Here is a 21236-nt window from a genome sequence, read left to right as displayed (position 1 = left end):
ACGAGATAAGCCGATCGAGCACTTGAACGAGGGAAATACTCCATCTTGCCCAAGTTCGCACCGCTATGTTTCTTCGACGTCCTGTGTCTGCGACTGCGAGTCGACATCCATCTTCACGACGGCATCTGCTTCCGGCTGCGCCTCTACTTCCGGTTCTTTTACCTGCGTCTTCGTTCTCCCACGACCACGACCACGACCTCTGCCTCTCCCGCGGCCTCTCGCACGTGTGGGCTTCTCCACATCATCGGCGGTGTCATCATCGTCTCCCTCGGCTGCTTCCATGCGAGCTGCAGCGGCCTTGCCTCTTCCCCGTCCGCGCCCTCGTCTCGCGCCGCCTCGGCCCCTGCGAGTGGCTCGTGTTTTCGGAGGGGTTTCAACCTCGATGGGTGGATCATCCGCATCATTGTCCTTGTCGCCATCGAAAAACTCGTTCCGTAATACCGAGCGATCTTCCCTACTTTCACCGGACAGAGCAGTGCCTCGCTCTTCCTCCTTTTCTTCCCGGCTACGTTCTTCCTCCTCCAGCCAGCCCGCGAGGCTCGGCGGGATCTCCTGCATGGCAACGCTGGGTGCCCCTTGAAGGTACCTGAGCTTATTCCGGATGGCGATGGTGATGCGCTGGAGCGACGCTGCAGTGTTTTGATTATCGACTCTGCCTGTCAATGGCGGATGCAGCTTCCAATCTGACTGCCGGAAAAATGAATCGTAGATGGTAACAGGAAGCTCGTCCGGAATGGCCGCACCGACCAAAACGGACGTCTCGTATGTCCAGCAGCGGCTGACATTCTTGATCGTGTAGCCTCCTCCACCCACAACAAGGAGAGGTACGTTGAACTTGCGCACAAAGTTCACACACTCTCCATGCGCGGCGATGGACAGATTAAAGGCTCCTAATCGATCGCAACCTAGAGAATCGGCGCCGCATTGCATAACTATCGCGGTCGGTCGGTATGCTGTCACGGTATCTTCGATGACTGTCTTGAAGGTTGTAAGATACATATTGTCATCGATACCGTCTTGCAATGGTACATTTAGGCAGAAATGCTTGCCCAGTCCAGCGCCGTTGTCGTCCAATTTGCCAGTGCCTGGGAAGAAGTCTCCGGTATATTTATGGAAAGAAACTGTCATGACACGATTTGTTTGATAGAAAGCGAATTCGACGCCATCGCCATGGTGGATATCAATGTCGATGTATAAGACACGGGGATGATACCTAGTGCGCACATGAGCGAAGTATCAGTGACAAGATTGAGTCACACAAACCTCAAGAGTTCGAGGGTTCCGAGGACTATGTCGTTGACGTAGCAAAACCCGCTAGGTTCACCTTTCTTCGCATGATGAAGTCCGCCGGACCAATTGATCGCGATGTCGGTTGTACCCGCGCATAGTTTCCTCGCGGCTGCGAGGGATCCTCCAGCGTACATTCGACAGAATTCATACATATCAGAGAAGATAGGGTTATCTTCGACGCAGTTGAACATGTCGATTTGTTGTTTCATTTCAGCCTGGTTTTGTGGTGTGACTCTGCGCTCGATGATTAGTCAACGCCATGAACAGTGGCTTTCGAGAATCCTACGAAGGTAGACGTACTTCGACAGGAAATCAACATAATCATGGTCATGATACGCTTCCAGTTCTGCTTGTGTCGCGGGACGTGGGTTGTAAATATGATGGATCTGTTTATCAAGACCATAACCGAACACCAGGGCATTCGTGAGCGTCAACCTGTGAGGTTTCATTGGATGATGTTCCTGTTCACATAATTCAGTATCGTACTATCTTGCATAGAATGATGCTTACCCCATAATGCTGAGGCCCTACTCCCTTCGGAAAGTAATACGAAACGATCGGGCGCGAATGTGGCTGGATACCAGTAATCAGAGCTGATGATAATAATTACCGTGTAGACTTACATTGACACGTTCTGTGATTGGTTCCGCATATCCATGATTGCCGCGGTCGTCAAAATATGGGGAGGAAGAGAATGTATATGTAGTAGCCTGTGCAGAGCGAACCATCTGAACACGTATCACCCTGGAGCTGATATAAACCATCAGTCAACGATCATTGCTTTTACGCCATTTCAGGCACCGAAGACGTACCCTATATAGTCAGAGATATATGTCTAGTATTGAGAACATCAGTATGAGATGATCCGGGACAAATATGGGAACGCTGAGCAATGCCGCTGGATGTCCGTTTGCAAAGCAGGCCACTTCCAGACTCACATTGAAACGGACACCTACTAGAGCTTAAAAGAAAACACGTACTACTACTCTCGTTTTGTAGCAATCGTTCACGGACCGGATAGAGCTTGATGGTGTCTGGAAAGAAGGAACTGCTTGACCATGACCAAATTAAGACAATCAGCCACAAGCTGACATAATGCCACGCTGGGCGTCTGTACCCAAACCACAACTTCGATCAGCCTCAGCTCTTCGACGCACAACTTTGCCTGCTCATTACGCCCCCGGAAATCGAGTTTGTCTCATCAGTTATGTTATAATGCGCATTGTACTCCTCACGCCTCTGGTTCTTGGAACCACTCTTTGTGCTCGCGCCTCGTTCGGAGATCGTGCGGACACCTACATCAATTGCGTGTCGAAATGCGAATCTCGCATCTGCCACGATCTGAACTGGGCGGACTCAATCTCGCTCCCCATGAGGATAACTCAATGGTCGTGCACGGACGATTGCAAGTACGGCTGTATGCACGCCATCACCGACCTCGCAGTAGAGAACTCGGAGCCGATCCAGCAGTATCATGGGAAGTGGCCATTCTGGAGGTTTGCGGGCATGCAAGAGCCTGCCTCCGTGGTATTCTCCCTTCTGAACATGTGGGTGCACATCCGAGGAGCGATGCGCATTCAGAGGATGGTTTCGGACAACCATCCTATGGGAAGCTATTATCGAAGGTTCGCACTCGTTAGCGTAAACGCGTGGATCTGGTCTTCAGTTTTTCATACCCGAGGTTGGCGAGCAATAGCAGGATTATCTCATCGTGTGCTCATCTAGCGCTTCCACACAGATCTCCCTACGACAGAGAAGCTCGATTATTTCTCTGCAGCTTTGGCTATCCTGTATGCTTTGTATTTTGCGGTCATACGTCTCTTCCACCTCTATCCTGAGAAACCACCCTCCAGCTCCGCCAACTCGGTCTCTGTCACCTTCATAGCATGGAAGCTGATCTGCGTTCTCGTCTATCTCATGCACGTCTCCTACCTCTCACTGTTGCCACGGTTTGACTACACGTACAACATAATATTCAACCTAGTCGTGGGAATGACGCACAACCTGCTCTGGTTAACGTACTCCCTTCCAGCATCCATCCCCTTGTTGCGCCGTTTCCCGTACCGGCCACGATCCTACCGGCCACCGTATGCGTCTAGAGCTGCGGTTTTCGTTATCCTCACCACAGTTGCGACGTTTCTCGAGCTGTTTGATTTTCCGCCCTGGGGACGGATCATCGATGCGCATTCGCTTTGGCATCTCGCGACGGTCCCGATCACGGTCCTCTGGTATGACTTCCTCGTTCGGGATGCCCTAGACGATGGATGGAAGGCTCAGAAGGCCTGAACCTGCTCTGATGGGTTGAGATGAGTTGGCATGACGCAAGGGCGTCACGCTACTGTTGAAGATAGCATCGACATCAAGTCCCGCGACGTGCACACACTACATCTGCGATGGGCCTTCGCGAATACCATCATTTTTTCTCGTAATATCTGCATGACTCAACTTTCACTCCTGGATCACCTCAATTGGAAACGACTGCTGCCTCCCGGATACCACAGAGAAGCATGGCGGACATCGCATGGATTCTCGAGCATTCAACTCATTTCGTATGCTAATACAGGGATAGCCAGCTAGCACATAACAGCCGATCAAGTGAAGCCTAACTCAATATGCAGGTGTTCATACGTCTGATTTATTGTGTGCAGACAATAGGTTCTAGGTCTCCAACAATGTACAACTGGATAGCTATAACTTACTCTACGTCTCTGTCTGCTTCCGTCCAATACGAAGCTCAATGCGACCCGACGCCGTTCACTCCAACGCCGTTCATTCCGACGCCGTTCACTCCAATGCCGTTCATTCCGACGCCGTTCATCCCGATGCCGTTCATCCCGATGCCGTTCACCGCGACACCATCTGCCCATTCATCGAAAAGAAGGCTTATACTCTCACCGTTATGCGTCCGCCGCATACTCTCTGCAATAGTGTGGCTCACATCGATAGTGACCAGCTTGCTGCAGCCCTCCGCATGGTGCTGTTGAGGGATCGTATTTGTGACCTGCGATGACATATGAGCAAGTCACTATGGCACCATCAAATGATACTACTCACCACAAGCTGCTCTATGGGAAGCGCCTCAATCATACTCATGCTCGTCTCGGCGAAAAGCCCTAAATGACGTCGGCCAAGGAAGAATCACTCAGAACGCGAAGCTGACGTACCGTGTGAGATCAGAGCGTAAACCTTCGCAGCGCCCTTTTCCTTCAACAACGGTGCAGCCAAAGCCAGCGTTGCTCCAGTATCGATCATATCATCTATGAGAATAGCCACCTATGGGCACGTGAGCAGAGGAAGGTGGGGCGGAGCAAAAACACAACTTACCTTGTTTCGCACGTCTCCAACAAGGACCTCCATTTTCTCTTCCTGTTTCCGGGTCCGTTCTCTGTGGATGAGAGCGAACTCAACACCCAGCTTGTCCGCAATAGCGGTGACGCTTTATTCGCTATATGTTGAATGACAAATAAGCAGCATACAACTGTAGCTACATACCGCTTAGCTCCTCCTGCGTCGGGGCTAACAATGATACTGTTCTTCCACCCCTCGATGTGACGCTTGATGTACGAGATCATCAGAGGCTCCGAGTAGAGGTTGTCGACAGGAAAGTCGAAGAACCCCTGAATCTGACTTGCGTGCAGATCCATGGTAATGACATGGTCGCAGCCAGCGACCGCAAGCATATTCGCAACCAGTTTTGCGGTGATAGGCGCACGGGACTTGTCCTTCTTGTCCATGCGCGCGTAGGGAAAGCAGGGGATGACCGCCGTGATGCGGCGTGCAGAGGCGCCTTTGCACGCAGAGATCAAGATGAGGAGTTCCATGAGGTTGTCGTTCACGTCGCTGCATCCTGATTGAATGATGAAAACGTCTTCGTCGCGGACGGATTCTGCAATTTTGACATTGATCTCGCCGTTCGAGAATTTCTTGACTGTACAGGGAGTCAAGGGCACGTTGAGCCTACAGGAGGATCCTTGGTGAATCACCAGTCCACGGACTGCGTGGCTGACTGCTATGAAGCTGTCGCTCACCGCTCGACCACGGCTTGGACGAGCTCGGGGTGGCTGTTCCCTGCACGACGACCGAGTTCAGCGTGCTGAGGGCAACCATGCTCGCAAACACTCACCCGTCAAAATTCTGATAGAGTTTCCGTGTAGCATTGCAGTCCAACTAAAATTACAGCATTCGATGCAGGGAATGGTAGAGTAGAGGCGAAAAAAAGGATCAGAGCGCGGAGGCGTTAGGATGTGGATTTTTGTCGAACCTGAGCTCCAGTTCTCGGGAAGCCGGCAATCTACTTGCGTGGGCCATATAGGGCAATTAGCACGTGATACGCGATGTTCCTATAGCAGTCGGCGTATTTGCACGACTCGAGCTGTGTACGACCGTCGAGCGAATGCTCTCAGCATTGGTTACAGTGAGGCACGTTCGAGGGGTAGATATCAGGATGGCTGTTTAATCTCTGTTCGGGAGTTCAGCATTACGGCGCTATGGCGTCTAACTCTAATCTATAATCGCACGACCCGAGTCTTTCCCAGCCCCCAAATTATGGCGGTACTCGTACAGTAATGTTTTCCACCACGTATTCAGAATCAGCATAGCCCAAAAGTTGCGGGATGTACGAGCTGACAAAGAATGTAAGGTCAAGATGAAAGAACGAATGTGGTAGAAGACATACCTCTTCAACCCCTTCACTCTTGCGATTTGCGCCGAATTATAGTTAGCAAGACCACGTCCAACTTCCTCGACTTCCCATGCCTCGGTTTCATCCGCGGGCTTCTCGAGAAGCGTAGGTTCTTCCTCTGGCAACAGCCTCAAGGAAGCCGACGGCGTCATTTCCTCATCAACCGTAGATAACGGTGGCGTCGGGATACCCAGCTCGGGATCCAGACTGGAGATGGACGACGACGCAGAGGCAGCCGCCCCCAATATCGGCGTGTTCGGTGCCGACGTCGCCAACCCGTCCGCGTAGGCAATGCGGCGGCACTCTTGCTCTTCCGGGAGCGTCGTGCTGCCCGGCGCATGCCGCCGGATGACGATTCGGACTGCCTGTCCTGACGCGAAGGCTCCCCGCACACCGAGCACACCTGCTGGGAGCAACCGACCGCCGGACTCGCGGTGGGACAGCACTTGATGTGCGCCGCTGTCGATGATGACGCTCCCCGAGGGGAACAGCGTATGACTTGTCCAGGACTTTAGATCACGCAGAGGCGTGGGCGAAGGCCTAAACAAAGTGTGTGGCGGTCGGGGCATCACTGGCAGCGTTGCGATCGCTGTGCTATCCGCTGGAGCTGGTGATGGTTGGGAGGCTGAGGGAGCTGGACTGGATCGTCCTGACGCCAATTCTGCGGGAGTTGAGGTGCCCGACTTCAGAGCATTGTTGTATTCAATGATCTTAAAGATGTTTTTCGGGTCTTTGCTAGAGATGATGATGGTTGTTACCCCAGCAGCTGTCGCGATCTCAGCTGCGATGAGCTTCGTCTCCATACCTCCGGTGCCGAGACTAGAGCCTAATGTTGCTGTGCTGACTATGGCCAACTGATCAGTACAATCGAGATGGTTTGTAAAGCGGTCTCACCTTGCGAGCGAATAGCGGCGATCGAAGATACAACTTCGATCTGCTTCGCATCTGGGTCTTTTCTGGGATTGGACGTGTAGAGACCATCCACATCTGTCAGCAGAAAGAGGTAATCGGCGTGTATCATCGAAGAGGTGATAGCGGAGAGTGTGTCGTTGTCACCGAATTTGATTTCCTACATCGTGTTAGGGTTTCTCAGTAAGGCACCTCGTGCCTGAGCTGATGCGGTGACTTACGCTGACGGACACTGTGTCATTTTCGTTAACGATGGGTACAACGCCCATGGACAGTAGTTCTTTGAAGGTGTTGACAGCGTTCAGATATCGCGTGCGCTATTGACGAGGCATCAGCCTGACATCATTTTAAGTCACAGACTTGTACGCACATCCGAGATGTCCCCTCTTGTGAGCAGCACTTGAGCGATGGGTTGCTCTAAATGTCCGAAGAGCTCGTCCCACAGCGCGATGAGTCGGCCCTGACCTATTGCAGCCAACGCCTAGACAAAGCACCTCAGTACCTGGAAATCACGTCAGAGCCATCCGCGAGTGCAAGCAGTGCAAGCAACAATCGTAGCACACGACCCGGTATGCCGATGCCGATGCCTACACCGCTGTCTGCACTCGCCAAAAAAACGCAATGCTAACCTGCTTCCCTGACAGGCTCTTCGGACGATGGGGCATGTTCATCCGCCTCAGCCCCACGCCGATCGCACCTGAGCTGACGAGCACGACTTTGTGTCCTTGCGCCCGGAGGTGCACCACGGTCTCAACTACCGCGGAAAGAGTGGACAGCAGCGGCTGATGTGTCTTCTCATCAACAATGGAGGAGGTTCCTGGAAACATCAAACGTGTTCAGTACATCCCGGGCGTGAGCGAGTGCCAGGACGTACCGAGCTTGATCACGATCGTATTCGACGGAGCATGGCGAGCGCGGGCCATTTCCGCGATTCTGACGAGTATGCCGAGAGGCGCGCAGGTAGAGCGGTGTCTACGAATAAGTCAAAGCGAGTGAGATCCCTGACGAGGGTGAAGATCGCAGTGTTGAACAGAAGAAAGTACGCTGCGGTCCCTGGCTTGAGTCATGGTGAAATGTTGAGGTTCGCGATCATTTAGCGCCTAAATACAGATTTCTCTCAGAGTTCGGAAGCGGACACAGGTGCCATCGATCCAATCCTAATTCGTTGTTATACATTTGAGATATACAGCAGGAATACACGATTATGACAAGCAAAATCTTTTTCTGCACCCTCTTCGAGTCAAAGCTGCACAGGTATCAGGAGAGAAGAGAAGGCACGAGGCTGCAGAAATCGAGGCGATCAGTCACTCGGGGCCTTCGCAGCCTCCTTCTCGCCCTTCAAGATCTGCTCCATCCTTACTCCGATCTTCTTTCGGCCCTCCAAAGACATAGTCGGAGCCGTAGAGGAATGTCCTAGCTCTGATAGCAATGGAGAAGACAAGGAGTGGCACGATGAGAATCCGGTAGAGGTGAGATGCAGCGCACTTACTGAGACTAGGGTACTGCAGAGGTATCTCGTCGGACCTGATGGGAAGCGTAGAGAGATCCAGCGGGAACGAGGGCCCTATCCACGCGTTGCGGAATTCATGGTCCCTGTCGGGTTACGCAGACATCAGCATGGATATGGCGATGTGAATGAACTACAGACTTTCTCTGAAAACACGGGGTGTCAGACTAGAAAACATGCGTAAGATGCGGGAGACGGACCTGATCACGCGTCAATGGATGGACGAGAACGCTTGAGAACACATATGAGAACGCCGCGAACGTCTGCATAATCACATCTGAATCACCTGAGGTTGCCTCTGTTCATACACAGATAGGAAAAGACGGAAGCAAATGACTCCGATGGGCACCAGATCTCATATGAACCTATCGTCCATACCACGACGAATTAGAGAACATCATCATAGTTCAGACTTGGCGCACATACCAACAGGATGCGGCCCGATCGGGTCTGTATTCACTCGGAAGAGAGGAACTGCGATGAAAGCCCCATCCCTTCTAAGGCGTAGGACCGCATCGCGCAGCTCAAGCGCGGCATGGTGCTCGTCCGCGTTACGCTGGTGGAAGTAGATATCTGGATGGTATCAGAGGCGTCAATCTGCCCGTCTTGCAGCGCGCGACGGCACAAGCAACTGGGATTTACGGAAGTGCCATTCCCTGCACAGCCACGAGTTCAAGCGACAACTGATGAATGACAGAAAGCAAAGGACGAATCGCACTTTATCTCGGAATCGACGACTTCCTTCAAATCTGTTGGAGGGCTCATGATGGATGGATATCAAATAATGTTCGTGAGAGTTCGCCAACTTGCAATGGTTAACGAAGCCGTGACCGTGGGAACACGGCAGAACAAGCACTCCTCTTTCGGTACTTCTGTGGCCTTCGGCTCGGCTGCAGTGAGCTCGGTGAGATCTCGTCTCACCTCCTCGCTCGCTGCTCGCGCACACATGTCAGACGACTCGGACGACTACACCAGCGACCCCTACGACTCCGATGGCCTGCTCGACGTAAGACTATACGTCTCACCGCACATCCGTTGCTCACGCAGTACGCCACACGCAGGGGAATGACTCCGACTTCGAAGAACCGGTGATCAAGGACAAGGGTAAGGGAAAGTCGCAGAGCATCGAGTACCAGGCGCTCTCTGCTGTGCGGCTGCAGGAGCTCGTGGACGACGATATACGCAGCGTGGCGGGCATCACTGGCTTAGAGGTGCAGGGTTCTACCTTCTCCTGTGCCACCCATTCTTCCCCGCCACTGACATCTCCCATGTTGATCACCAAAGTCGCCCATCGCGTCTATCCTGCTTCAGCACTTTGGATGGGGCAGGGAGGACCTCATCGAGAAGTACTTGGACTCGCCCGGCCGCGACTCCGTCCTGCGAAGCGCTGGTGAGCCACAGAACGTCAGCATCGCGCCACTACCACCATCGCCCGCCGTGCGCCAGAAGAAGCGCGCCCGCCTGAACACGCCCACCGAGTTCGTCTGCGGGGTGTGCTGCAGCGAGGTCGCGCCTGAGGAGATCTTCCGCCTCCGGTGCACACACGCGTTCTGCGAACCATGTTGGCAGGCGTATGTCACGGGGAAGGTGAAGGACGAAGGCCAGTGCCTCCTTCACTGCATGCAGGACGGCTGTCAGACGGTCGTCGACGAGCCTTCGATCCGGAAGCTCGTGGACGGCACGGTGTATGATCGGTGTGTCTGTTCCGCGCCTATTCCGAGTGGCAGTGCTCATAGCGAACTCAATTACCAGATACCGCGAACTCGTCCTCCAAAACTATGTGCAGGCACATCCACATCTGCGATTCTGTCCGTACCCGTCGTGCACTGAGACCGTATCTTGTCCTGGAGGCAGAGGCTCCGCGCTTCTTACAGAAGTACCGACAGTGCAATGTGGGCAGGGACATGTCTTCTGCTTTGGGTGCGGGCTGGACTCGGACCACCGTCCCCTTATATGCAAGTTTGTTCTGATCTGGAATAAGAACGCACGCGAGGATGCAGGGACAGCGCAGTGGATCAAGGCCAATACGCGTACCTGTCCCAGGTGCAGGAACAGCATCGAGAAGAATGGTGGCTGCAAGTACGTCCACTGACTGTCGTGTGCTGGATTCCACTCATAGCGTTGTTTGTACCAGCCGAATTGTATGCCGGCATTGCATGCTCCAGTTCTGTTGGCTGTGCATGCAGAATTGGAACGTACATGGATATAATAATGACGCGTGCAACGCGTGGAAGGAACCCGAGCCCGACGCAGAGAAGACCGAGGCAAAGCAGAATCTGGAGAAGTGGCTGTTCTACTTCGACCGTTTCAACAATCACGAGCTCAGCGCTCGCCTAGACCAGGAGCTGGTAGAGCGCACGGAGGAAAAGATGTTGGATGTGCAGAAGAGCAGCGAGCTGTCGTGGATCGAGGTGAGTTCACATGCATTCCATACATATTGAACAACGCTGAGGACGCCGTCCTCCGCAGGCAAAATTCATGCAGCAGGCTGTGGACGAGCTGACCAAGTGCAGAGCCACTCTGAAGTGGACTTATGCGATGGCTTACTTTCTCGAACAAGGAAATCAGAAGCAGATTTTCGAGGACATACAGGCGTAAGTCATCCTGCTTATGCCTTGTATTTATTGGGCGCGACCGCTTGGCATGCGCAGAGACCTTGAGAAGGCGGTGGAGGATTTATCGCAACTCCTGGAAGAGCCTATCGAAGAGAACACCGTCAAGGATCTGCGTCGGCGCATGATGGACAAGACGGTGGGCTTCTCCTAAATAGCTGTCAATGTGTGCACTCACAGACCGCTGGCTCTAGGTCTATGTCAAAGGCAGGCATGATATTGTTTTGCAGGACACAGCAGAGGGTCTAGCCGAGGGACGATGGCAGTGGATCTTGCCTCTTGAATAACACCAGAGACTCTCATCCTGATATCAACGACGGATCTTGATGGCTGCACTCCCCGTTCCTGAATCGATGGTAGATTCAAGCGCATGTCAGCACGTATGGCAGTTATATATGTCTAATGTAACACAGCCGGAGTGGGGGTAGTTGGCACAATGCAGAGTCTGTCGATGGGCTGCAGGAAAGTGGGAAGGACATCCGTAGTGGTCGGCGACGCCGCACTCTAAACTTTGAATCCGAGGCCTCGCATGCACGCTACGTGTGCCTGCACTAGCTCCTTGCACTTGTCATCTGCCTCTGACGAGTCGAACTTCAGAAAGCAGTCATCACGCGCGGACTTTGTTTGTGGGCATGCACAGCATCTGCGTCGTATCAAGTCTATTTGGTTAACGACCGTAAGACTGAAGAAAATTGTTTATGTGACGCACGGTTTCAGCCCTTGCGGGTTCAGCGGATTCTGCTTCGGGTCAGTAGGGTCGAACGCCTTCTCTGCGACCGGAGCAGGTGCGGATGAACCCCACCACGAAGTCAACTGCAAGCATTTGTTCCGTCAGATTCATATTGCAGCAGCTGAGCGGAATGACTTGCAAAGCTGGACATGCTTGCGGTGGAAGAGATAGATATGGACGGCCAAGGTGAAGGGGGAATAGTAATCGACAAGCTGCGAGTCGCCGGCGAGCCCCGTGTGACAGTTGGTGACAAATCATCGCCGAAACCGGATTCAGGGTTAGGAGTGGCCACTCGCCACCGTTCGCCACAATGCGAGCGTCTGATGCCAGACTCCACAAGTCAACGTTCCAGTTTCACGGATCCTCATCTAAGTAAATTGATAGAATGTGCGGGAAATACGGGAAATAACATTTTTACTGAGATACGTGACGATTCTGCACCATAGACACATAGCAGGACGAAAGCAAACACAGAGCCTCAAGCATGTACATGATAGAGCACCAGACATCCGTGAAAACAGAGAAAACAAAACGAAGGAAAATCTAATCGGAAACGTGTGTTATTGAGGCTGCAACTGTGCAGTTATAGCTGCATATACCCCGCCAACTATATTTCATGCGAGAGCTGTTGAGAAGTGACGAGTGACTAGGCAGCAGCGGCTGCGTCAGGCGTGGCCTGGGTAGTGGTGAGACTCCGAGAAGGTTGCTCATGAGGTTCAAACCCATGAAAGGCATCGTAGAAGTGTTTGTTGAATCCTATACAGCGTAGGCTGTAACATGGTATGACCAATTCGCCGGTGTCGTAAAGCCTCCGCACCTTGAGGCTCCGATCCTCATATGCGGACGATTGACCTTTGGCTGAGGCTCGAGCACGCGCGCAATGTTTTTCTCTAGTCTGGTATGTGCAGCAAAGTCGTGAAGTTTGATTGCAAACAATGTCAAGTTAGGCACTGACCTCCTCATCTAGGCATAACCACTCGGACAGCTTCATCTCGAATTCGGGTAGAATCGCACTGCAATATGTGCCAAAATACATCCACTGGCCAGCCCAGAATCAAGGTGATGTTCCAACCAATCAACCTAGACCTACTCACGAGATTCTGTTCGCACTCGATGATCAACTCAAACGACGCGTCCTCCAAGCGGATTGCCGCGTCAAAGAACCAGTAACCGGATTGTGCAACAGATGGCACATCCGCAGGCAGCGCTTTGGGTGGAAGCGGTAAACTGACTACCCTGACTCGGCATGAATGATGAACTGTGATCCATGCTCCGTGCAGGAGTGTGGCTCACCGCTGATTGCCTACATGCTGTGCATTTATCAAGATTCAGCTGTACATGAATGCAGGCAAGATACCGTACCGCTGTTGCATTAAAAAGAAAATGTTTCGAAGTGTCCGCGGCGCCGATCTTCAAGGAGACTGTTTTGAAATCGGCGTCTACGAAGGTGGACTTGGGGAAGAGCTGCTCGATCTTTGCTCGCCTTTGCAGGCCTGCTTCAGCGGCCAACGCACGGATTTGGATACGATTGGTTTGGACCTAATAGTAATATATCATCAATTATGGTTCTGAGCCATGCCTTCACAAAGATAGGCAGACCAGCACCTGTTTCAAAAGAGTGGCATGCTGAATTCGTAAAGATTGCAACTGTGCTGCCAGTTCACCGTTTTCCTTAGCCAATTGAGTAACGTTTTCAAACGATGCTACGTTGCTCTTATCTATCAGAGATCGCAGTTCTGCGTCAGCGACCTGTCGGCGCGCCGCTTCCTCTCGCACGAGGTTCAAGAGCTCGTCAAGTTTCCCCGTCTTGACAGATTCCTTTTGTTCTGCGACAGCTACTGGCTCCGATTGCGTACCATGTGAAAGCTAGTAAAGATGATGCGTCCAATCAGAATGACGTAGTTTCAAGAGTAAAACTCGCACCTTCAGCTTTTCTAGTTCCAGATTGCATTCGAAGTATTTCTGTTTCCAGAGCTCCACTAGTCCCTGAGCGTTAGACGAGTCGGAGGTGGCCGGCTGTTCGCTCTGTGGGATCCTGCTCGGAGCAGCTGTCTTTATCTCCTTCCCTGGCGCGAAAGTGAATACGGGCGGTTGTTGGTTCTGCGCGATTCTGCTCGGGGTCTGCGTCGCCGTGCCCTTCTCTAGCCCCGAGCTGAACTTAGATCGGTGTTGGATCTGCGAGGTCCCTTTGGGGGCCGAGGTCGTTATCTTCCTACCTGGTGCGGCGAAATTCATTTGGCTTGGGCTCGAGGTCGCCATGCCTCTCTCTGGCGTAAAAACGAAGTCAAAATGGGGTGAACGTTGGCTGTGCGACCTTCCGCGAATGGGCCGGGTCGATTTTCCATTCCCTATCCCTTGGAAACTGAGTGTGACTGGAGAATGGCTCTGCGCGGTGCCGGTCGGTGCTCGGGCTGTCGTGTCCTTCCCTAACGCAAAGCTGATAGTAGTTTCGCTCGGCACCGGGGTCGTCAAACCTTTCGCAGGATCAAAGCTGAACGCAGGCGGCACTTTGCTCTGCGCGTTGTTCCCGGTAGGGGCTCGAGGGGTTGTGTCCTTCCCTAGCTTAAAGCTGAGACTGGTTTCGTTCGTAATCGGAGTCATCGCGCCTTTCACAGGACCGAAGTTGAACGCAGGCGGCACCTTGCTCTGCGCGGTCCCGCTCACATCCTGGGCCGTCGTATCCTTCCCTAACGAAAAGTCGAAACTAGTTTCGCTCACAGCCTTTGCCGTCGTGCCTTTCCCCGGCACAAACCCGAGACTGGCATCGCTCGGCATCTGAGTCATTGCGCTTTTCGCAGGAAGGAGGCTGAATGCAAGCGGCACTTTGCTCTGCGCGGTTCCGCTCGCGGCCTGGGCCGCCGTATCCTTCCCTAACGAAAAGTCGAGAATAGTTTCGCTCGGGGCCGGGGTCGTCGTGCCTTTTGCAGGAACGTTGAAGCTGAACGCAGGAGGCACTTTGCTCTGTGCGGTCCCGCTCGCGGCTTGTGCTGTCGCGTCCTTCACAGAACTGAGACTAGTTTCGCTCGGGGCAGGAATCTCCGGACCTTTCGCTGGCTTAAAGGTGAAGTTGGAGTTAGTTGGCTGCGAGGCCGAGTTCCTTTTGTCCTTCGTAAAGCTGAAAGCAGTAAACTGTCGGCTCTGTGAAGTTACGCTCGGGACAAAGTTCGTCGCGTCTCTCCCTGACCCGAACATGAAGATGGGAGCATTCTGCTGGGCAGCTGGAGTCGGTGCATTGGCCCCATCTCCACCCGATCTGCCGTGGTGGAAGAGTGAGCAGGGGCAAATTAAAACGACAGTACACAATCAGCCCACTTTCTGCTCGAAAGCGATAAACCTTGAAATGAATCGAGGGCAGGATGCTCCATTGTGCACGTCCTCAGTGTCACGTCTAGTCTTAAGTTGACAACGCGTGACCGACGCGTGACGGGGACGCGACGAGCGGTTGTTTGTGCCTGATTGGCAACAGCCTCAAAGTCCTACCTGATCTGGCCATATTCTGCTCAAGTACAACTCGCTGAGCGCACATTTGTCTGGCTACATATACCGAGCACTTATCACAAACAGGTTAGAGGCCGGACGTGATCTAATAGCTCTCAAGTAGCTCAGTACAGACTTTGGTGAGGTGAATAGAAAACTAATCAAATAGGCTTCATGATAGCACTGGCAGCGGGGAAACGACGACACAAAACTAGTCACCGGAAACTACGGGAGGTGGAAAATCAACGTGACAATGGAAGGCATGACCCATCATAGACACTTCTGAAAAAGAGACTGAATTCAATGGAATCTTGCTTCACGGCGCTCTTCGGCTTTCCGCCTACACGCGTGTGCTAGGCGGCTGCTGGGCTGTGGCATGACTCGCAACCGCCACCTGCGACCGAGCAACCGACTGGATCCCCAAGTAAAAGCTCTTGTTGAATCCCACACAGTGCAGGCTGTAGCACAGCACAGTCCATTCACCGGTGTCATAGAACCTGCGCACGTCTAGGCTCTCGCCCCGGCATGCAACAGGCAGTTGAGCTCTGGCATGCTCTCGAGCCCGAGAGCAGTGTCCCGCCCTTGTCTGTCATAGCCATCAGCTACGCGAGTACCCTGTCTGTATGAAGAACACTCGCCTCCTCATCAAGACATAGCCACTCGGACAACTTCATCTCATAGCCCGGCAGCGATGCCGTGCGGTATGTACCAAGGTAGGTCCACTGCTTCTCTGGTAAGCATCTCATCAACAACGCACACACTGCATCCTACTTACCTGATTTTGTTCACTCTCAACAATGAGCTCGAATACCTCGTGTTCCGAGACGACGACAGGGAAAAACCAATATCCTGATCTGGCGATCGAGGAAACGTCCATGGGTAAAGCGTTAGGCGGACGCGGATAGAAAACGATGCTGCACGGCCGTTATTTCCGTTCACTCCTTGAAGTCTTCCGAGATGGCTCACCGCCGGCTACGCAGCTGCCGTTACGAACGTCGTGAACAATAGACTTCGCTAAATACAGTGAATTACTAATCATACCACAGGATCATTAGGAACCAGCCGCATAAATGAATCTGGGTCTCCGAAATTCAAGTATGTTGTCTCAAAAGTGGCGTCCAAGAAGGAAGGCGGTTGGGGTTCGGGGAAAAGTTGCGCGATTCGCTTTCGCCTCCATTGACGAGTCTCGGTGGCCAACGCAGCTACGTGAGTTTGTATAGTTCGAAGCTGTGAAATGCGATATATGCGTGGACCACTTGTGAGCTATGATCAGCGCGAGCTAGACACAAGGGATTAGTACCTGCTTCGACAAAGCAGACTGCTCATCCTGGGATTTTTGCAGGCGGGTTGCAAGATCATCTTTCTCCTCTGCTAATAGGTTTAAGTGGTCCGCGTAGGATGCGCTACCACTGGCCAGGAGCGAGCGCAGCTCAACGTCTGCTGCCTGCCGACGCGCTGCCTCCTCCCGCACAAAGTTGAAGAGCTCATCAAATCCTTCAGACTTTGCGGATTTTGGTGGTTCAGGCAGGACAGTAGGTTCTGAGCCCACACCAAACATGTTCTTCAACAGAGATTATCTTCAAGGCTTAAGTATACAAAGAGTGAAGGTTGATACTACCTTGAAGTAATCCAGTTCATGTTTCACTTCGCTATATCGTCGGCTCCAGAACTCCACAAGCTCCTCTTGTGCACGAGCGCCATCACTGGAGATAGAGTTTTCATGAGACATATTCAAAGAGCATCAAGTGATGATGGGAGGTTACTAACTCAACGCATGCTATGTCCAGTAAAGGCCTTCATAGTGCACGCGTCCTGTCACAGCCTGGTTCGAGGCGTGACAGTGACCACGCCGACGCCCTCGCCACAAGCGGGCCACCGGTGACCGAACTTTAACTTGAGCTGAGTCTGCCAACCTCACTTGATCACAATGTTCCACGTCGTCGCTCAAGCTCATGCTATCAAACATAGTCGCATACTAGTATGAAATAACGCATAGAGTTCTCGCGACACCTCGGGTTCGATTCGTAGCAATAACGCCTCTATTCCGTCTTCGACGCGTGCTCTAGACTCATCACTTGGCCGTCAATGACAATCACCTGTCTCTCGTGTGCTGCTCCTCAAATTCGTTAGTATTCTCTGTCGATTGGGTGGTCCTCTGCATCAAAGAATAATGCGCCTCTATGTCTGCGACCGATGTTACCAGCATTGCAAGTACCTTCCAATCATGGCGACTTTTAATACTTCTCGATATCAAAGCTCCAGCGTTATACAGTATCGCTTAGAATCACTAATATAACATCTCTGGCATATTTCAAGCGCCGACTTTTCCACTCTCTCCGCGAATTGTTCATCGACCAACATGCTGAAACTAGCAAGAACTTCATGATCATCTGATTATCCATATTTGGGCTATCATCACCAGAGCTAGCTTGCCCCGCGGCATTCTGACAATGGCTTTAGTTGCATGCATGCACCAGTTCACGATATCCAACTGCTCGAACCAGCATCGAGCGTTCCCGTGTCCACACTGGTAGCTGGGTCCATCATCGCAAGATTCGTCCCTATACGGCGTTCTGACGAGCATGTCAACCGTAGATAACCCCGCTGAGCAAATGCGATAGCACCACGAGTGGAACACCGATAGATGAGGCTGTAGACGCCAAATCGTTGCATGTCGCAGGGGCCGACGCCAATGACCTCATATCCTAAAATGTTCAGGATGTTGCGCCGTATAGCAAACAACGATGGCCAGGTACCTCTGCTCAGGCGATAGGTGTTCCGATATCTCATAAAACGCAGCAGGCGACAGCCTACGACTTTGTCTCACGTCAAACAGGCGCTCCAAGCTCTTCTTCGCCGCTCAAGGACTTTGCAGCCTCAACAGGCCATCGACCGAGCGCCCGTATGCGCCAAGGACGTCAAACACCACTCAAGGAGATCTATGCACTCACATCGCGTAGATTGGAGAAGATGGCCACCTGCAAATCCGAGGACATAATAAACAACGTGCGTGATGCATCCAATATGCGCGTTTACGTATGTTTCTCCCGAACTACATTCAAGACGCGGTCTTCTGCACATCATCCACTCTTGCGGAAGTAAATCATCAAATAGGCCGATCATCTTTGCTTCGGTGTTATCTTCAGTCTCATCCTCGGCTCACTTCGATGCGCATACAAACATATAATTGATCATGACAAATTACTGAATTGGCCAAGCCCGCTTAGAAGCGCAACTCGTCCCCTTCCTTTTCGAAGTACCAGAAACTCAAGGACGGAACATGCTCACACCGACAGTCCCGGCTTGGAAGAGGCAATCAAGCACCAGGAAAGTGGCAGAAGACCCGGTCAACTTTGATTCTGGCTCGCGAGCGAGCGAGCCTAACCAAATTCCGATTTTCAGCAATATCCAGCAATATCAGATGTGCCGCAGTGTCTCTGCAATGGTCACGGAACTCATCCATGCATGTCGATTGTCTGGTGTGATCGGCCCGACTACTGTTGCATTCCGAACGCATTAAATTCCCTTGATCTGCAACGTTCATTGCGCTGTGATGAACTTCATGTCCTTGATCCACGAGGCACACTCCGATCGCTCGGTCATAGTCCCCCAACCCACAGCTGAATCAGTATTCCAAGTGGCGTATCTAACTTCTACAATATTAATACACTGCTCGTGAGCGAAGGCATCGAGCCGTATGCTACATTATACGCAGACATGTCGCAAGTCCGCGTCCACCAGAGTACACATTAGTTTAGCTTAACTTTTGAGAACATTTCGAGCATTGGTACAAAGACAAACTGATGTAGGGAAACCGTTCTTTAGAGTGACAAGTTGCTGTCAAGGCATAGTCGCCACCGGGAAGAACATCGTAAGCCGCCTCATGGCGGCGACCAGCATGCTGAGTGCCTCACCGATAGCCATCGCATCGCACTGCAGCCCATAAGTCTGCGCTGCAGTCAATACCCGCACGTAGACGTCCGCAACGGAACGCCAACACGTCTTCAACCCACTTTCATGAGTCTCTAGCTAACACGAGTCATCCAATCGGCCACTTACGCCATTGATAGGGTCCAAGTGCCCATAATCGCTCTCTGCCAACTTACTAATTATGGTTGCGACCGCGTTCGCCGCCGCGAGGCATTTCTCAAACGACGCCAAAGACGCCTCGAGATGCGCGCGATTGAGGTGGATCGTCGCGGTGTGGATGAGCGTGTGGACGCTCACAAGCTCGATGTCCACCGCGATTTGAGGCGTGCGTCGTGTGATCTCCGGCAGGTTCGTGCTGAATTGCGCGAGCGACATCTCGAGTGATCGATGTTCGAGCCAATCCGAGTCATGACGCGCTGTCGTGTGAAGGTCAACATGACAATCGGCAGAAGAAAAAGGCGAAACGTACGTTGCGAGAAGCGCGCCGTGCGCTCGAAGAGCATAACCGCTTTAGCACGAAGCGTCGCTGTTGACGCCGCGAGGTCAGGACCAGGAAGGCGCTCGCCATATACCGGTAACAACGTTCCGCTCGCCTCCGGGCTCTACATAACATCGTGTCAAGCATCAGCACAACTAGCTGCCCACAACACGCACCATCGACATGTCCATGATGCTCATTGGCCACGACGTCTCGATCTGCGTGCGGGGGTGGTCATCGTCCGGCAGCGCGGACGGCAGGCCCGTCACGACGCTCCACGCGCGGTCGACGATGAATATCTGCCAGAACGCCGCAACGCGTTCCGCGTGCTCGATCGGGTCGCGCGGAGGTGGTAGCGGGAAGGTCACATCAGTCTGCACCGACGAGGAGGAGGTTGCTTCCTGTGTTGAGGCTGAGGATGAGCCAGAGCCAGAGGCTTGCGGTGCGAGTACCGCAGCGCCGGAGAGAGGCATGTGCAGCGCGGCAGGCCAGTCGACGGGCTTGAGCTGGTGAAGGCCGAGATCGATCGTGAGGCGGGCGGAGGTGGAGGAGTGGTAGTACCCCTCGAGCACGCGTCCATTACAAAAGAAGTAGACAGCGAGAAGCGAGGAGGCTTGTAGGACGTGCACCATGCGGTCTTGTTTCTGCAGCGCATCGGTGATGCCCTGCAGAGCGCGTTTGAGGAAATGCGGCTCGAGCTTCGTTAGGTGACTTGAGCGAGAGAAGTAGCATGCGAGAAGGTAGATCGCGTCCATGAGTGCAGGGTGTGGTTGGTATGAAGGCGCGAGGAACAGCGAGGATTGGAACCGACCGAGGTGCACGTCGAACGCACATTGATGCCTGTGCGCGAAGAAGGTTTCTAGTCTGTGACGCCGAGAGGTCAGATCGGACAGATCGGAAATCGCGGAGAAACGACAGACAGTCTCTGTTTGTTCTCGCAAAATACATTCCCGTCCTCCCACCAATTTAATGAACTCGACCGTTGTGAGAAAGAAGTGGCATGTGCACTTGGCGACGGCGGCGATGACGGCGTCTGCAGTAGTGATTGACTCTGCCATAACGTATCAGCAGGGAAGGGATCTGCGAGCGCGAAGGATGATTGAGGAGTAAAATCGAAGACCGGGAAGGTTCCGTGGATGCTCCCACTGTGCGAACTGCCATCTTTTAATGACAGGCCATCTGAGATAGTAGTCAACACACAAGCACCCACAGTCGCCCGGTATGGGAAATGATCTGCCTACCAGAATAATCGAGCAGCCCTGGATTGACAGGCTGCGCGGCGGGAGAAGGCGCAGAGGACGATGCGCTCGCAGATGAGGAACTTGAAGCCGACTCTGACTGCTCCGACTCGAGTTCGCGGAGGCGTGCCTCGAGCTTTGCGACCTTCTGCTGTAGGAGCTGCGTGCGGCTAATATGTTTCTTTTCGTAGTATTGACAGTCGGCCCCGCGGTTCGACTTTAAGCATTGCGTGCACACGGGGCGCAGGCCGTCACATTTCTGCAGGATCGCGCACGTGGACTGAATCAGTTTTGCATCCGGTGCGCGCGTGGGACGCTGAGTGGCACACACCATTTTCCGCTTGCGGCAGCAGAGGCAGGCCATCCCGCGCTGTAACGGCGTCG

At 52.9% G+C, this 21236-nt stretch overlaps 10 protein-coding genes across 10 annotated transcripts; 2 read left to right on the top strand and 8 right to left on the bottom strand.

Annotated features, from left to right (window-relative positions):
* Nucleotides 1-63: 63 nt before the first annotated feature.
* Nucleotides 64-2305, bottom strand: LAESUDRAFT_751547 (uncharacterized protein; the record flags this gene model as incomplete). The annotated part of the gene is made up of 6 exons (XM_040911673.1): nt 2103-2305; nt 1914-2040; nt 1801-1863; nt 1591-1751; nt 1264-1524; nt 64-1213 (listed from the first exon to the last, which is right to left on the bottom strand). Exons 2-6 carry the CDS (start codon nt 2016-2018, stop codon nt 64-66), a joined length of 1740 nt encoding a protein of 579 aa, XP_040761212.1. The 5' UTR covers nt 2019-2040; nt 2103-2305.
* A 200-nt stretch (nt 2306-2505) lies between these two features.
* LAESUDRAFT_738193 (Per1-like protein) lies at nt 2506-3576 on the top strand (the record flags this gene model as incomplete). The annotated part of the gene is made up of 2 exons (XM_040910865.1): nt 2506-2971; nt 3029-3576. The coding sequence occupies 2 exons, from the start codon at nt 2506-2508 to the stop codon at nt 3574-3576; spliced, it is 1014 nt and encodes a 337-aa protein (XP_040761211.1).
* A 285-nt stretch (nt 3577-3861) lies between these two features.
* LAESUDRAFT_729043 (phosphoribosyl pyrophosphokinase) lies at nt 3862-5548 on the bottom strand. The gene is made up of 7 exons (XM_040909562.1): nt 5414-5548; nt 5319-5358; nt 4783-5247; nt 4615-4726; nt 4455-4563; nt 4345-4403; nt 3862-4291 (listed from the first exon to the last, which is right to left on the bottom strand). The coding sequence occupies exons 1-7, from the start codon at nt 5445-5447 to the stop codon at nt 4025-4027; spliced, it is 1086 nt and encodes a 361-aa protein (XP_040761210.1). The 5' UTR covers nt 5448-5548; the 3' UTR covers nt 3862-4024.
* Nucleotides 5549-5679: 131 nt separating this feature from the next.
* Nucleotides 5680-7959, bottom strand: LAESUDRAFT_814579 (glutamate 5-kinase). Its single transcript, XM_040914605.1, has 7 exons — nt 7755-7959; nt 7510-7697; nt 7251-7361; nt 7102-7197; nt 6866-7040; nt 5966-6815; nt 5680-5912 (listed from the first exon to the last, which is right to left on the bottom strand). Exons 1-7 carry the CDS (start codon nt 7801-7803, stop codon nt 5834-5836), a joined length of 1548 nt encoding a protein of 515 aa, XP_040761209.1. The 5' UTR covers nt 7804-7959; the 3' UTR covers nt 5680-5833.
* A 50-nt stretch (nt 7960-8009) lies between these two features.
* On the bottom strand, nt 8010-9166 carry LAESUDRAFT_814578 (uncharacterized protein). Its single transcript, XM_040914604.1, has 8 exons — nt 9106-9166; nt 9030-9043; nt 8814-8960; nt 8674-8752; nt 8588-8618; nt 8529-8533; nt 8370-8473; nt 8010-8299 (listed from the first exon to the last, which is right to left on the bottom strand). Exons 1-8 carry the CDS (start codon nt 9150-9152, stop codon nt 8181-8183), a joined length of 546 nt encoding a protein of 181 aa, XP_040761208.1. The 5' UTR covers nt 9153-9166; the 3' UTR covers nt 8010-8180.
* Nucleotides 9167-9282: 116 nt separating this feature from the next.
* LAESUDRAFT_744539 (uncharacterized protein) lies at nt 9283-11736 on the top strand. Its single transcript, XM_040911320.1, has 9 exons — nt 9283-9393; nt 9449-9598; nt 9672-10081; nt 10140-10466; nt 10522-10798; nt 10857-10981; nt 11039-11138; nt 11194-11642; nt 11709-11736. The coding sequence occupies exons 1-8, from the start codon at nt 9334-9336 to the stop codon at nt 11284-11286; spliced, it is 1542 nt and encodes a 513-aa protein (XP_040761207.1). The 5' UTR covers nt 9283-9333; the 3' UTR covers nt 11287-11642; nt 11709-11736.
* LAESUDRAFT_704403 (uncharacterized protein) lies at nt 11062-11913 on the bottom strand. Its single transcript, XM_040906552.1, has 3 exons — nt 11869-11913; nt 11709-11812; nt 11062-11642 (listed from the first exon to the last, which is right to left on the bottom strand). The coding sequence occupies exons 1-3, from the start codon at nt 11878-11880 to the stop codon at nt 11504-11506; spliced, it is 255 nt and encodes an 84-aa protein (XP_040761206.1). The 5' UTR covers nt 11881-11913; the 3' UTR covers nt 11062-11503.
* A 171-nt stretch (nt 11914-12084) lies between these two features.
* On the bottom strand, nt 12085-15115 carry LAESUDRAFT_683601 (uncharacterized protein). The gene is made up of 8 exons (XM_040905830.1): nt 15042-15115; nt 13653-14982; nt 13335-13595; nt 13092-13268; nt 13023-13039; nt 12824-12965; nt 12685-12768; nt 12085-12624 (listed from the first exon to the last, which is right to left on the bottom strand). The coding sequence occupies exons 1-8, from the start codon at nt 15092-15094 to the stop codon at nt 12376-12378; spliced, it is 2313 nt and encodes a 770-aa protein (XP_040761205.1). The 5' UTR covers nt 15095-15115; the 3' UTR covers nt 12085-12375.
* A 144-nt stretch (nt 15116-15259) lies between these two features.
* LAESUDRAFT_729036 (uncharacterized protein) lies at nt 15260-16957 on the bottom strand. Its single transcript, XM_040909561.1, has 7 exons — nt 16825-16957; nt 16507-16767; nt 16248-16433; nt 16173-16186; nt 15982-16120; nt 15845-15928; nt 15260-15792 (listed from the first exon to the last, which is right to left on the bottom strand). The coding sequence occupies exons 1-7, from the start codon at nt 16933-16935 to the stop codon at nt 15547-15549; spliced, it is 1041 nt and encodes a 346-aa protein (XP_040761204.1). The 5' UTR covers nt 16936-16957; the 3' UTR covers nt 15260-15546.
* Nucleotides 16958-18800: 1843 nt separating this feature from the next.
* LAESUDRAFT_729034 (uncharacterized protein) lies at nt 18801-21236 on the bottom strand. Its single transcript, XM_040909560.1, has 7 exons — nt 21184-21236; nt 20856-21111; nt 20535-20793; nt 19791-20478; nt 19606-19738; nt 19266-19552; nt 18801-19208 (listed from the first exon to the last, which is right to left on the bottom strand). Exons 1-7 carry the CDS (start codon nt 21214-21216, stop codon nt 19047-19049), a joined length of 1818 nt encoding a protein of 605 aa, XP_040761203.1. The 5' UTR covers nt 21217-21236; the 3' UTR covers nt 18801-19046.

The sequence above is a fragment of the Laetiporus sulphureus genome, assembly GCF_001632365.1.
Source record: "Laetiporus sulphureus 93-53 unplaced genomic scaffold LAESUscaffold_39, whole genome shotgun sequence".
Classification (NCBI taxonomy): Eukaryota; Fungi; Basidiomycota; class Agaricomycetes; order Polyporales; family Laetiporaceae; genus Laetiporus; species Laetiporus sulphureus.
This window is presented reverse-complemented; position numbering and strand designations above follow the sequence as displayed.

Bases quoted from the DNA above. Each gene is read 5' to 3' on its own strand.
- LAESUDRAFT_729043 (XM_040909562.1), bottom strand. From the start codon at position 5,447: ATGCTACACGGAAACTCTATCAGAATTTTGACGG. The intron at 5,359-5,413 runs GTGAGTGTTTGC...GTCGTCGTGCAG, and splicing joins CTCTATCAGAATTTTGACGG to GGAACAGCCACCCCGAGCTC. The intron at 4,292-4,344 runs GTGAGTAGTATC...ATGTCATCGCAG, and splicing joins TTCCCATAGAGCAGCTTGTG to GTCACAAATACGATCCCTCA.
- LAESUDRAFT_814579 (XM_040914605.1), bottom strand. From the start codon at position 7,803: ATGGCCCGCGCTCGCCATGCTCCGTCGAATACGATCGTGATCAAGCTC. The intron at 7,198-7,250 runs GTGCGTACAAGT...CCTCGTCAATAG, and splicing joins CAAGAGGGGACATCTCGGAT to CGCACGCGATATCTGAACGC. The intron at 6,816-6,865 runs GTGAGACCGCTT...AGTTGGCCATAG, and splicing joins CGCCGCTATTCGCTCGCAAG to TCAGCACAGCAACATTAGGC.
- LAESUDRAFT_814578 (XM_040914604.1), bottom strand. From the start codon at position 9,152: ATGAGCCCTCCAACAGATTTGAAGGAAGTCGTCGATTCCGAGATAAA. The intron at 8,753-8,813 runs GTATGTGCGCCA...TATGGACGATAG, and splicing joins GATCGGGCCGCATCCTGTTG to GTTCATATGAGATCTGGTGC. The intron at 8,300-8,369 runs GTAAGTGCGCTG...CATTGCTATCAG, and splicing joins TCTGCAGTACCCTAGTCTCA to AGCTAGGACATTCCTCTACG.
- LAESUDRAFT_744539 (XM_040911320.1), top strand. From the start codon at position 9,334: ATGTCAGACGACTCGGACGACTACACCAGCGACCCCTACGACTCCGAT. The intron at 9,394-9,448 runs GTAAGACTATAC...CGCCACACGCAG, and splicing joins ACTCCGATGGCCTGCTCGAC to GGGAATGACTCCGACTTCGA. The intron at 10,799-10,856 runs GTGAGTTCACAT...CGTCCTCCGCAG, and splicing joins GCGAGCTGTCGTGGATCGAG to GCAAAATTCATGCAGCAGGC.
- LAESUDRAFT_704403 (XM_040906552.1), bottom strand. The intron at 11,643-11,708 runs GTGCGTCACATA...GATACGACGCAG, and splicing joins AACCCGCAAGGGCTGAAACC to ATGCTGTGCATGCCCACAAA.
- LAESUDRAFT_683601 (XM_040905830.1), bottom strand. From the start codon at position 15,094: ATGGAGCATCCTGCCCTCGATTCATTTCAAGGTTTATCGCTTTCGAGC. The intron at 14,983-15,041 runs GTGGGCTGATTG...CCACCACGGCAG, and splicing joins TTATCGCTTTCGAGCAGAAA to ATCGGGTGGAGATGGGGCCA. The intron at 13,269-13,334 runs GTGCTGGTCTGC...TATTACTATTAG, and splicing joins ATGCCACTCTTTTGAAACAG to GTCCAAACCAATCGTATCCA.
- LAESUDRAFT_729036 (XM_040909561.1), bottom strand. From the start codon at position 16,935: ATGTCTCATGAAAACTCTATCTCCAGTGATGGCGCTCGTGCACAAGAG. The intron at 16,434-16,506 runs GTACTAATCCCT...CGCATTTCACAG, and splicing joins AGTCTGCTTTGTCGAAGCAG to CTTCGAACTATACAAACTCA. The intron at 15,929-15,981 runs GTAAGTAGGATG...CCAGAGAAGCAG, and splicing joins TTGAGAGTGAACAAAATCAG to TGGACCTACCTTGGTACATA.
- LAESUDRAFT_729034 (XM_040909560.1), bottom strand. From the start codon at position 21,216: ATGGCCTGCCTCTGCTGCCGCAAGCGGAAAATG. The intron at 21,112-21,183 runs GTGTGTGCCACT...GCGATCCTGCAG, and splicing joins GCTGCCGCAAGCGGAAAATG to AAATGTGACGGCCTGCGCCC. The intron at 19,739-19,790 runs GTGCGTGTTGTG...GATGTTATGTAG, and splicing joins GCATCATGGACATGTCGATG to AGCCCGGAGGCGAGCGGAAC.